Consider the following 11,763-nt stretch of genomic DNA (forward strand, 5'->3'; position numbering starts at 1 on the left):
AATCTTCATTTTGTGTTAGTTTGTCATGATTTCTTCACGAAAACACGTTTTCCTATAATGGTAGGTCGAACTCTTGTAGGGGAAGCGCAGGTTTCATGAAAACAACTCAGAATGTCAAGTTATAATGAAATCTTCATTTTGTGTTAGATTGTCATGATTTCTTCACGAAAACACGTTTTCCTATAATGGTAGGTCGAACTCTTATACGGGAAGCGCAGGTTTCATGAAAACAACTCAGAATGTCAAGTTATAATGAAATCTTCATTTTGTGTTAGTTTGTCATGATTTCTTCACGAAAACACGTTTTCCTATAATGGTAGGTTGAACTCTTATAGGGGAAGCGCAGGTTTCATGAAAACAACTCAGAATGTCAAGTTATAATGAAATCTTCATTTTGTGTTAGTTTGTCATGATTTCTTCACGAAAACACGTTTTCCTATAATGGTAGGTCGAACTATTGTAGGGGAAGTGCAGGTTTCATGAAAACAACTCAGAATGTCAAGTTATAATGAAATCTTCATTTTGTGTTAGTTTGTCATGATTTCTTCACGAAAACACGTTTTCCTATAACGGTAGGTCGAACTCTTATAGGGGAAGCGCAGGTTTCATGAAAACAACTCAGAATGTCAAGTTATAATGAAATCTTCATTTTGTGTTAGTTTGTCATGATTTCTTCACGAAAACACGTTTTCCTATAATGGTAGGTCGAACTCTTGTAGGGGAAGTGCAGGTTTCATGAAAACAACTCAGAATGTCAAGTTATGATGAAATCTTCATTTTGTGTTAGTTTGTCATGATATCTTCACGAAAACACGTTTTCCTATAATGGTAGGTCGAACTCTTATAGGGGAAGCGCAGGTTTCATGAAAACAACTCAGAATGTCAAGTTATGATGAAATCTTCATTTTGTGTTAGTTTGTCATGATTTCTTCACGAAAACACGTTTTCCTATAATGGTAGGTCGAACTCTTGTAGGGGAAGCGCAGGTTTCATGAAAACAACTCAGAATGTCAAGTTATGATGAAATCTTCATTTTGTGTTAGTTTGTCATGATATCTTCACGAAAACACGTTTTCCTATAATGGTAGGTCGAACTCTTATAGGGGAAGCGCAGGTTTCATGAAAACAACTCAGAATGTCAAGTTATGATGAAATCTTCATTTTGTGTTAGTTTGTCATGATTTCTTCACGAAAACACGTTTTCCTATAATGGTAGGTCGAACTCTTGTAGGGGAAGCGCAGGTTTCATGAAAACAACTCAGAATGTCAAGTTATAATGAAATCTTCATTTTGTGTTAGTTTGTCATGATTTCTTCACGAAAACACGTTTTCCTATAATGGTAGGTCGAACTCTTATAGGGGAAGCGCAGGTTTCATGAAAACAACTCAGAATGTCAAGTTATAATGAAATCTTCATTTGGTGTTAGTTTGTCATGATTTCTTCACGAAAACACGTTTTCCTATAATGGTAGGTCGAACTCTTGTAGGGGAAGCGCAGGTTTCATGAAAACAACTCAGAATGACAAGTTATAATGAAATCTTCATTTTGTGTTAGTTTGTCATGATATCTTCACGAAAACACGTTTTCCTATAATGGTAGGTCGAACTCTTATAGGGGAAGCGCAGGTTTCATGAAAACAACTCAGAATGTCAAGTTATGATGAAATCTTCATTTTGTGTTAGTTTCTCATGATTTCTTCACGAAAACACGTTTTCCTATAATGGTAGGTCGAACTCTTGTAGGGGAAGCGCAGGTTTCATGAAAACAACTCAGAATGTCAAGTTATGATGAAATCTTCATTTTGTGTTAGTTTGTCATGATATCTTCACGAAAACACGTTTTCCTATAATGGTAGGTCGAACTCTTATAGGGGAAGCGCAGGTTTCATGAAAACAACTCAGAATGTCAAGTTATGATGAAATCTTCATTTTGTGTTAGTTTGTCAGGTAACGATTTACATTAACTGCACCCTCATAGTGCATTCATAAGGCATCAATAAGCCATTCATAAGCCGCATTTAACTATACATTAAAGACTCCTAAAGTATCTATAGCACCCTCATAGTGCATTCATAAGGCATCCATAAGCCATTAACTACACCCTCATAGTGCATTCATAAGGCATCAATAAGCCATTCATAAGCCGCATTTAACTATACATTAAAGACTCCTAAAGTATCTATAGCACCCTCATAGTGCATTCATAAGGCATCCATAAGCCATTAACTACACCCTCATAGTGCATTCATAAGGCATCAATAAGCCATTCGTAAGCCGCATTTAACTATACATTAAAGACTCCTAAAGTATCTATAATGCCTTTAAAGGAAAAAATATAACAGCTTTAATATACCCTCATAAAATGGTTTGCTATTGTTTTCATATACATGACATAACAAGTTCAATAATCATTTCGGTCCATTATTGAAGATGATATTACATGAGTTATGCACCTTCGTCATGAATTCACATTCTGACATAAATTTCAATTAAAGCCACGTTAAAGGTATCATGGATGGTTCCTTAACTTTTGATGTAACTTTAAGCCCAGTATATAAATGCATTATAATAGCATGACTTATGTTTAATGCATTTATAGATTGAGCATAAATGTACATTAAAGCATCATAATGCATTCATAGTACCTCTAATGAACAAGACAAAATGTCTTATATATTAATTGTATGGAGATGTATGTCAGAGGTCAAACACTCAACACTTACCTTATGGAATTACGTATGGGATACATATAAATACAAAGGCAATTATCTGTATCAATTATAAACTTTACAGAATTGAGAATTAATTATAGAATATATATTAAGGTCTTGTAGATGATTTCAGTGCAGTTATTGTAAAGTCATTTCAAACGTAACTTTCTTTATACATTTATAAACTGTGTACTACACTCACATGCTGTATATCACATACTTTATACCTTAATAAAAGGGTTTAGTGCAGTCAATGTAAAGTCAAGCCATTTGTAGCTGTCATTATATATTCACAAACTAAATTATATATCACATAGATTTGCATTAGGTTTTATAAAACACTCAAACATTGTAAAAAAAAAAAGAGATAGACTGCAGTTTGATTATGTGAAACATTTACTTTAATAAAATGATTACAATGTACAGAGACTGAGTTTACAATCTACCTTCACAGGACATCTGCCTTCAGGAGCTAATTTACATGAAATGCATTTAAACACAATCAATAAAAACTGGTGAAATTTGCTCAACAGTCCTCTACACAGTCTATTTCATACACATTTTAATATCGTGAAACAGACGACCGATAACACCTTCCGGATGGGTTTTGGCCAGCCAGTGGTTCCACTCAATGAATCGCAGATGTGCTTTAAGTAACCTGGGGCTGAAGTTTCCTCTGTGACGCCAAATCTCCACTTTATATGTCTGCCAGGCCCTTTCAAGGTGTTGAGTATGGGCACCAGTAACAGGGTCAACAAAATGTTGACTATGGCACACAGTAAAATGGTTATACCCATATTGCACGAGTACATCCCTGTAGGCCCGCCACTCATCGCTGATAATACAGCTACCAGGCTTGACATACTGGCGTATAATTGGTAGAAGGTGACGCCTGGACCGCTTGTGAAGCAGCTTTAGGATTGGCCGTCGCCTTGTGCCTCCAACTTCCAACATGCCAAACACCCATGTGCGCATCCGACGCCAGGTGTTCCCACATCTTCCTCTATTGTACTGAAATAGAAACAATATTAATTTTATATTTTAGCACTGGATAGGCAAGAATATAACTCTGAAAACAGTTTAAAACTGCATTACTTTGGAATTCTGAAAATCAGAACAATTCTACATATTCTCTGTCCAAATGACGTAGCTTTGTTTCACTTTGTTGAACAGTGTACCTTTCTTTTGTGGGCAAATTTACTTTCATCTATAATGACAAAGTGTTGAGGACCTCCAATAGTCATGCCTCTTGCTTGTAGTCGGCTTAAGCCTTTTAAGCACACCTAAAGGACAAAGCAAGAAAGACTTGCATATACTATACTAATTATATCAAATAATCCACTGTGTACAGATTTTGTATGAATTACTGAAATATGAGACCTTCCTCAGTTTTCTGGTCATATTTGTTAGTGTCCTTGAACTCTTGGCAACATCATCCTGAATGAGATCCAAGTGCCGCAGTCTCATACCCTGTGAAAACCTTGAGGACAATGAAAAACATAATTTAATATATAAATCTGTTTTACACGCCAAATATGTCTTAAACCAATAATAACTTTATGAGTAGACAGCAGTAGTTACCTATATATAAACTGAAGCCAGTTTTTTAAAGGCTTGCGTGAGTGTGAAAATAAAGAGTTACAGCGCACTGATGCTGTCTTCTTTTTATGGGCACGTCTGCAAACCCTAGAAAATATAATATATACAGTATATATATATACACATACACATACACACACACACACACACACACAATATACACACATACATACATAAAGGTCAAAAGTAAGCCCGCTTACCATCTGATGCCATCTGGACTTGGGACTTTCTCTAACTTCATGATCCGATGACACTTTTGACATCTACATATCCTTTGTAAAAGCCCCCGTTTCATCATCCACATAGCAATGCGTTGTTCTGAGCGTGAAGACAGCGTTTTCTTTATCTCCGATTCTAAACTTTTCCTCATCTTGTTGTTCGAACGTCTCCGATTAATTTCTAATGATTCTAGCATACAACGGAAATAACGTTACGCGCGCAAAATGTGGCGCGCAAAATGAAAACGCCTCATGCTGATGACGTTAGGCACGTAAAAGAATACCGGAAGTCTTAATTGGCGCACAAGACGAGCAAGCGAGTTACTCTAATGAGAAAAGTAAGTTAATTTAGTTAATGCATTTGTTTACAAGCAAGCCGATTAACCTAGCTCTTAATAATAAATAAGTACTATTAATTTAAGTAGGTTTTTGTTATCGATGTATGTTGAAGGAGACATGAGGGCTACTATTTTAAATAGTTAAAACTCTTTTACAAAACATTACGATCTGTTTAGTAAAGACACAAGCATTTGTATGTTAATGTTAATGTAGACTTGTACAGCTTATAAATACTGAAGCAAAGTGCAAGTATTGTTTCCTGCATTCCAGTGCTTCACCAAATGAATTGTTAGCAGCAAATTAACCAAGCATTATCGTGTGTCATCAAAACAGTTCAACATGGCCAAACGACCAAATAAAAAGCCACTGACGGTACAGACCGATAGTGAGCCACCCAAGATCTCCGATGTTGCCCAATTGACACCACGGCGCACGTCACCACGAAAACTAAGTGCAATAGGTAATATTTTTATTTGAATTATTTTGTATATGTATGTACATTACCAGTAAAAAGTTTGGACATATCTGCTTATTTTTTTTGTACTGGTTTTCACCTTTTAAAAATGCTAAACTCATCAAAACATTCAAAAAACAAAATGAAGCATTGTGATAAAAATAATAAAAATCAACCCCCCCCCTCTTTTCTCTAAAGTCTCCCTTCCGTAACAGATTTCTAAACTTATATTTCTTACAATTTTTAAAATAATTATATAGCTTCTGGAAACACACTGCATTTATTGTAAACCTCAGTACTTGAAAAGAATTATGTTTTTATTATAAAATAATTAGATAAATTCATTTCTTGTAATCAGTTGACTATTACCTGCATATTGGTAAAATTAGATGTTTTTTGGCATGTCTGCATGCACCATCAATTCAAAATGACATTGAGAAACACACATTCAACCAGGTGTGTCCAAACTTTTGACTGGTGGTGTATGTGTGCGAAATTTATTATGTATTTACATCATGGTTTTAATCCATCTAGAGATCTGATTTAAAGTTTTACACGCTTTAGCCTTTTACTTTGAGCTGATTTGTATCCTGTCACAGCACGAATACCCTCTGCAGCACTTGTTTCTCCCACCGGTGCTCTGGAGGTGCAGAAGTTGCGTTTGCAACTGCAGAATGAGCAAACAAAAAATGCCATGTTGGTGAAACAGATTGAAGAACTCAACGAAGACAAACAGTTCCTGAAACAGCAATTACAGCAGTGTTCTGCTCCTAGACCAAGCCATGGTAAGCCAGCATAATAAATGTTTTGAACTACACTTCCCATGACATATTAAATAATCAGAATAATCAGAATCTTAAAACAACTGTATGACATTTGTCTGTAAGGTTTTTTGAAAGGTGTAGTTTTAGGAAGGACAAAAATATAAAAAATATTTGATTAGTATTTTCTTTTATTTAGATGTATTTTTTTCAATAATATTCACTGTGTATTTATGTGTGTGTCTTTGTGCAGCCACAAGTAAAGCTATGGAGATCAGCAGCTCTTCATCTGGTGGTTCATCTGATGAGTCATCAGATCTCTCAGATTCATCAGACACATCCAAGGAAAAGTCAAAGAAGAAGCAAGGAAGCAAGAAAAGCAAGAAAAAGAAGATCATAAAAATGAAAGAAACTGAAAGTTATAGTCGAACACGACGTGAGTAAAAGAAAGCACAAACATTATTGTGCTTTCTAGCTAGGTGTGGAATAGAGATTATATAATTCTCTTCAGTCGTATCTGGATTATCATAGTATTGAATTATGGGGTTGGTGGTGGTCTAGTGGTTAGGACCTTTAAGACCCTTAACCCCAAGATGCTCCAGGGAAAAATGGCTCACTGTAATTGCTCACTGGTAAATGTGGTGAAATTTGATGAACACTATGATTGAAAAACTGTGAATATTTATTAATCTGTCATCATAGGGACATCATTTTATTACTTTTTATTATTTTGATATATTAATTCAATCCAGCTTTATATGTATAATAAAAAATCCAACAAATACATTAATTTAAATATTAAATCTGATTTGTTATTATTATGGAGCTTTTGTAGTCTCTCTTCCCCATTTAAAATCTCATTTAGTGCATTCTTTGGGAGAAAAAGCAATATGATGATTCCTTAATCATTATGGATTGATGTTTATGCTTATCTTCCACAGTGTGTAACCCCAAAGGCATTGTTGCCCGCTATAAGAAAGCTCTGAAGCTTCACGCATTGGGCAAACCAATGGCCAGATGCTTCCGCCACATTGGGGTTAACCGAAACACCATGGCCAGAACTGCGGCCATAGCAGAGCTTTTTATTGCTGCTCCAGAGGTCTACGCAACTTTGCCCCCATGGAATGAAGCAACTGAAACGGTAGCGAGCTTCAGCAAAAGGTGCAAAGAGGCGATGAACGGAGAAGTCTCATCCAAGATAAAAAGCTTTAAGGCTCAGGGAAAACTTCTTCCAATTAAGCATGCAAATGCTTAAATTGCAGTTAAACGCAGTTAAGTAGTTAGGGGAGTTGGTGAAGAATAATTTTTGTATTCTATTAGTTTTAGCACTTCCTTTTTATTGCTTACAAAACTGTTTAAATTTAATTGTGTTAAGGTGAAAGTTGGAGAGCATGTTATTTGGCTTTCTGAGTGTTAAAACGGTAGTAATACTGTGAACTGTCAAGTGAGCTCATCAAGGTCCATGACTATAAAGGAGTTTGTATTTGTAAACTCAGTCTCTGTACATTGTAATCATTTTATTAAAGTTAATGTTTCACATAATCAAACTGCAGTCTATCTCTTTTTTTTTACAATGTTTGAGTGTTTTATAAAACCTAATGCAAATCTATGTGATATATAATTTAGTTTGTGAATATATAATGACAGCTACAAATGGCTTGACTTTACATTGACTGCACGAAACCCTTTTATTAAGGTATAAAGTATGTGATATACAGCATGTGAGTGTAGTACACAGTTTATAAATGTATAAAGAGAGTTACGTTTGAAATGACTTTACAATAACTGCACTGAAATCATCTACAAGACCTTAATATATATTCTATAATTAATTCTCAATTCTGTAAAGTTTATAATTGATACAGATAATTGCCTTTGTATTTATATGTATCCCATACGTAATTCCATAAGGTAAGTGTTGAGTGTTTGACCTCTGACATACATCTCCATACAATTAATATATAAGACATTTTGTCTTGTTCATTAGAGGTACTATGAATGCATTATGATGCTTTAATGTAAATTTATGCTCAATCTATAAATGCATTAAACATAAGTCATGCTATTATAATGCATTTATATACTGGGCTTAAAGTTACATCAAAAGTTAAGGAACCATCCATGATACCTTTAACGTGGCTTTAATTGAAATTTATGTCAGAATGTGAATTCATGACGAAGGTGCATAACTCATGTAATATCATCTTCAATAATGGACCGAAATGATTATTGAACTTGTTGTGTCATGTATATGAAAACAATAGCAAACCATTTTATGAGGGTATATTAAAGCTGTTATATTTTTTCCTTTAAAGGCATTATAGATACTTTAGGAGTCTTTAATGTATAGTTAAATGCGGCTTACGAATGGCTTATTGATGCCTTATGAATGCACTATGAGGGTGCAGTTAATGGCTTATGGATGCCTTATGAATGCACTATGAGGGTGCTATAGATACTTTAGGAGTCTTTAATGTATAGTTAAATGCGGCTTATGAATGGCTTATTGATGCCTTATGAATGCACTATGAGGGTGCAGTTAATGTAAATCGTTACCAACATGATTTCTTCACGAAAACACGTTTTCCTATAATGGTAGGTCGAACTCTTATAGGGAAAGCGCAGGTTTCATGAAAACAACTCAGAATGTCAAGTTATAATGAAATCTTCATTTTGTGTTAGTTTGTCATGATTTCTTCACGAAAACACGTTTTCCTATAATGGTAGGTCGAACTCTTGTAGGGGAAGCGCAGGTTTCATGAAAACAACTCAGAATGTCAAGTTATAATGAAATCTTCATTTTGTGTTAGTTTGTCATGATTTCTTCACGAAAACACGTTTTCCTATAATGGTAGGTCGAACTCTTGTAGGGGAAGCGCAGGTTTCATGAAAACAACTCAGAATGTCAAGTTATAATGAAATCTTCATTTTGTGTTAGTTTGTCATGATTTCTTCACGAAAACACGTTTTCCTATAATGGTAGGTCGAACTCTTATACGGGAAGCGCAGGTTTCATGAAAACAACTCAGAATGTCAAGTTATAATGAAATCTTCATTTTGTGTTAGTTTGTCATGATTTCTTCACGAAAACACGTTTTCCTATAATGGTAGGTCGAACTCTTGTAGGGGAAGCGCAGGTTTCATGAAAACAACTCAGAATGTCAAGTTATAATGAAATCTTCATTTTGTGTTAGTTTGTCATGATTTCTTCACGAAAACACGTTTTCCTATAATGGTAGGTCGAACTCTTGTAGGGGAAGCGCAGGTTTCATGAAAACAACTCAGAATGTCAAGTTATAATGAAATCTTCATTTTGTGTTAGATTGTCATGATTTCTTCACGAAAACACGTTTTCCTATAATGGTAGGTCGAACTCTTATAGGGGAAGCGCAGGTTTCATGAAAACAACTCAGAATGTCAAGTTATAATGAAATCTTCATTTTGTGTTAGTTTGTCATGATTTCTTCACGAAAACACGTTTTCCTATAATGGTAGGTTGAACTCTTATAGGGGAAGCGCAGGTTTCATGAAAACAACTCAGAATGTCAAGTTATAATGAAATCTTCATTTTGTGTTAGTTTGTCATGATTTCTTCACGAAAACACGTTTTCCTATAATGGTAGGTCGAACTATTGTAGGGGAAGTGCAGGTTTCATGAAAACAACTCAGAATGTCAAGTTATAATGAAATCTTCATTTTGTGTTAGTTTGTCATGATTTCTTCACGAAAACACGTTTTCCTATAATGGTAGGTCGAACTCTTATAGGGGAAGCGCAGGTTTCATGAAAACAACTCAGAATGTCAAGTTATAATGAAATCTTCATTTTGTGTTAGTTTGTCATGATTTCTTCACGAAAACACGTTTTCCTATAATGGTAGGTCGAACTCTTGTAGGGGAAGCGCAGGTTTCATGAAAACAACTCAGAATGTCAAGTTATGATGAAATCTTCATTTTGTGTTAGTTTGTCATGATATCTTCACGAAAACACGTTTTCCTATAATGGTAGGTCGAACTCTTATAGGGGAAGCGCAGGTTTCATGAAAACAACTCAGAATGTCAAGTTATGATGAAATCTTCATTTTGTGTTAGTTTGTCATGATTTCTTCACGAAAACACGTTTTCCTATAATGGTAGGTCGAACTCTTGTAGGGGAAGCGCAGGTTTCATGAAAACAACTCAGAATGTCAAGTTATAATGAAATCTTCATTTTGTGTTAGTTTGTCATGATTTCTTCACGAAAACACGTTTTCCTATAATGGTAGGTCGAACTCTTGTAGGGGAAGCGCAGGTTTCATGAAAACAACTCAGAATGTCAAGTTATAATGAAATCTTCATTTTGTGTTAGTTTGTCATGATTTCTTCACGAAAACACGTTTTCCTATAATGGTAGGTCGAACTCTTGTAGGGGAAGCGCAGGTTTCATGAAAACAACTCAGAATGTCAAGTTATAATGAAATCTTCATTTTGTGTTAGTTTGTCATGATTTCTTCACGAAAACACGTTTTCCTATAATGGTAGGTCGAACTCTTATAGGGGAAGCGCAGGTTTCATGAAAACAACTCAGAATGTCAAGTTATAATGAAATCTTCATTTTGTGTTAGATTGTCATGATTTCTTCACGAAAACACGTTTTCCTATAATGGTAGGTCGAACTCTTATAGGGGAAGCGCAGGTTTCATGAAAACAACTCAGAATGTCAAGTTATAATGAAATCTTCATTTTGTGTTAGTTTGTCATGATTTCTTCACGAAAACACGTTTTCCTATAATGGTAGGTTGAACTCTTATAGGGGAAGCGCAGGTTTCATGAAAACAACTCAGAATGTCAAGTTATAATGAAATCTTCATTTTGTGTTAGTTTGTCATGATTTCTTCACGAAAACACGTTTTCCTATAATGGTAGGTCGAACTATTGTAGGGGAAGTGCAGGTTTCATGAAAACAACTCAGAATGTCAAGTTATAATGAAATCTTCATTTTGTGTTAGTTTGTCATGATTTCTTCACGAAAACACGTTTTCCTATAATGGTAGGTCGAACTATTGTAGGGGAAGTGCAGGTTTCATGAAAACAACTCAGAATGTCAAGTTATAATGAAATCTTCATTTTGTGTTAGTTTGTCATGATTTCTTCACGAAAACACGTTTTCCTATAATGGTAGGTCGAACTCTTATAGGGGAAGCGCAGGTTTCATGAAAACAACTCAGAATGTCAAGTTATAATGAAATCCTCATTTTGTGTTAGTTTGTCATGATTTGTTCACGAAAACACGTTTTCCTATAATGGTAGGTCGAACTCTTGTAGGGGAAGCGCAGGTTTCATGAAAACAACTCAGAATGTCAAGTTATAATGAAATCTTCATTTTGTGTTAGTTTGTCATGATTTCTTCACGAAAACACGTTTTCCTATAATGGTAGGTCGAACTCTTATAGGGGAAGCGCAGGTTTCATGAAAACAACTCAGAATGTCAAGTTATAATGAAATCTTCATTTTGTGTTAGTTTGTCATGATTTCTTCACGAAAACACGTTTTCCTATAATGGTAGGTCGAACTCTTGTAGGGGAAGCGCAGGTTTCATGAAAACAACTCAGAATGTCAAGTTATAATGAAATCTTCATTTTGTGTTAGTTTGTCATGATTTCTTCACGAAAACACGTTTTCCTATAATGGTAGGTCGAACTCT

General features: G+C 35.0%; 1 protein-coding gene and 1 long non-coding RNA gene across 2 annotated transcripts; one reads left to right on the plus strand and one right to left on the minus strand.

Moving 5' to 3' along the window:
* Positions 1 to 3,217: 3,217 nt before the first annotated feature.
* LOC140587036 (uncharacterized) lies at positions 3,218 to 4,717 on the minus strand. Its single transcript, XR_011988791.1, has 4 exons — positions 4,511 to 4,717; positions 4,293 to 4,397; positions 3,890 to 4,191; positions 3,218 to 3,722 (listed from the first exon to the last, which is right to left on the minus strand). It is a non-coding gene; the product is annotated as an uncharacterized lncRNA (long non-coding RNA).
* Positions 4,718 to 5,974: 1,257 nt separating this feature from the next.
* Positions 5,975 to 7,578, plus strand: LOC140587035 (coiled-coil domain-containing protein 106-like). The gene is made up of 3 exons (XM_072708568.1): positions 5,975 to 6,106; positions 6,336 to 6,518; positions 7,024 to 7,578. Exons 1-3 carry the CDS (start codon positions 6,016 to 6,018, stop codon positions 7,335 to 7,337), a joined length of 588 nt encoding a protein of 195 aa, XP_072564669.1. The 5' UTR covers positions 5,975 to 6,015; the 3' UTR covers positions 7,338 to 7,578.
* Positions 7,579 to 11,763: the final 4,185 nt, after the last annotated feature.

The sequence above is a fragment of the Paramormyrops kingsleyae genome, unplaced genomic scaffold (assembly GCF_048594095.1).
Source record: "Paramormyrops kingsleyae isolate MSU_618 unplaced genomic scaffold, PKINGS_0.4 ups137, whole genome shotgun sequence".
In the NCBI taxonomy this organism is placed as follows: Eukaryota; Metazoa; Chordata; class Actinopteri; order Osteoglossiformes; family Mormyridae; genus Paramormyrops; species Paramormyrops kingsleyae.

Excerpts from the sequence above, each read along its gene's own strand:
- LOC140587035 (XM_072708568.1), top strand. The coding sequence starts at position 6,016 with ATGTTGGTGAAACAGATTGAAGAACTCAACGAAGACAAACAGTTCCTG. Across the intron at positions 6,107-6,335 it reads TGCTCCTAGACCAAGCCATG|CCACAAGTAAAGCTATGGAG; the intron begins GTAAGCCAGCAT and ends GTCTTTGTGCAG. Across the intron at positions 6,519-7,023 it reads AAGTTATAGTCGAACACGAC|TGTGTAACCCCAAAGGCATT; the intron begins GTGAGTAAAAGA and ends TATCTTCCACAG.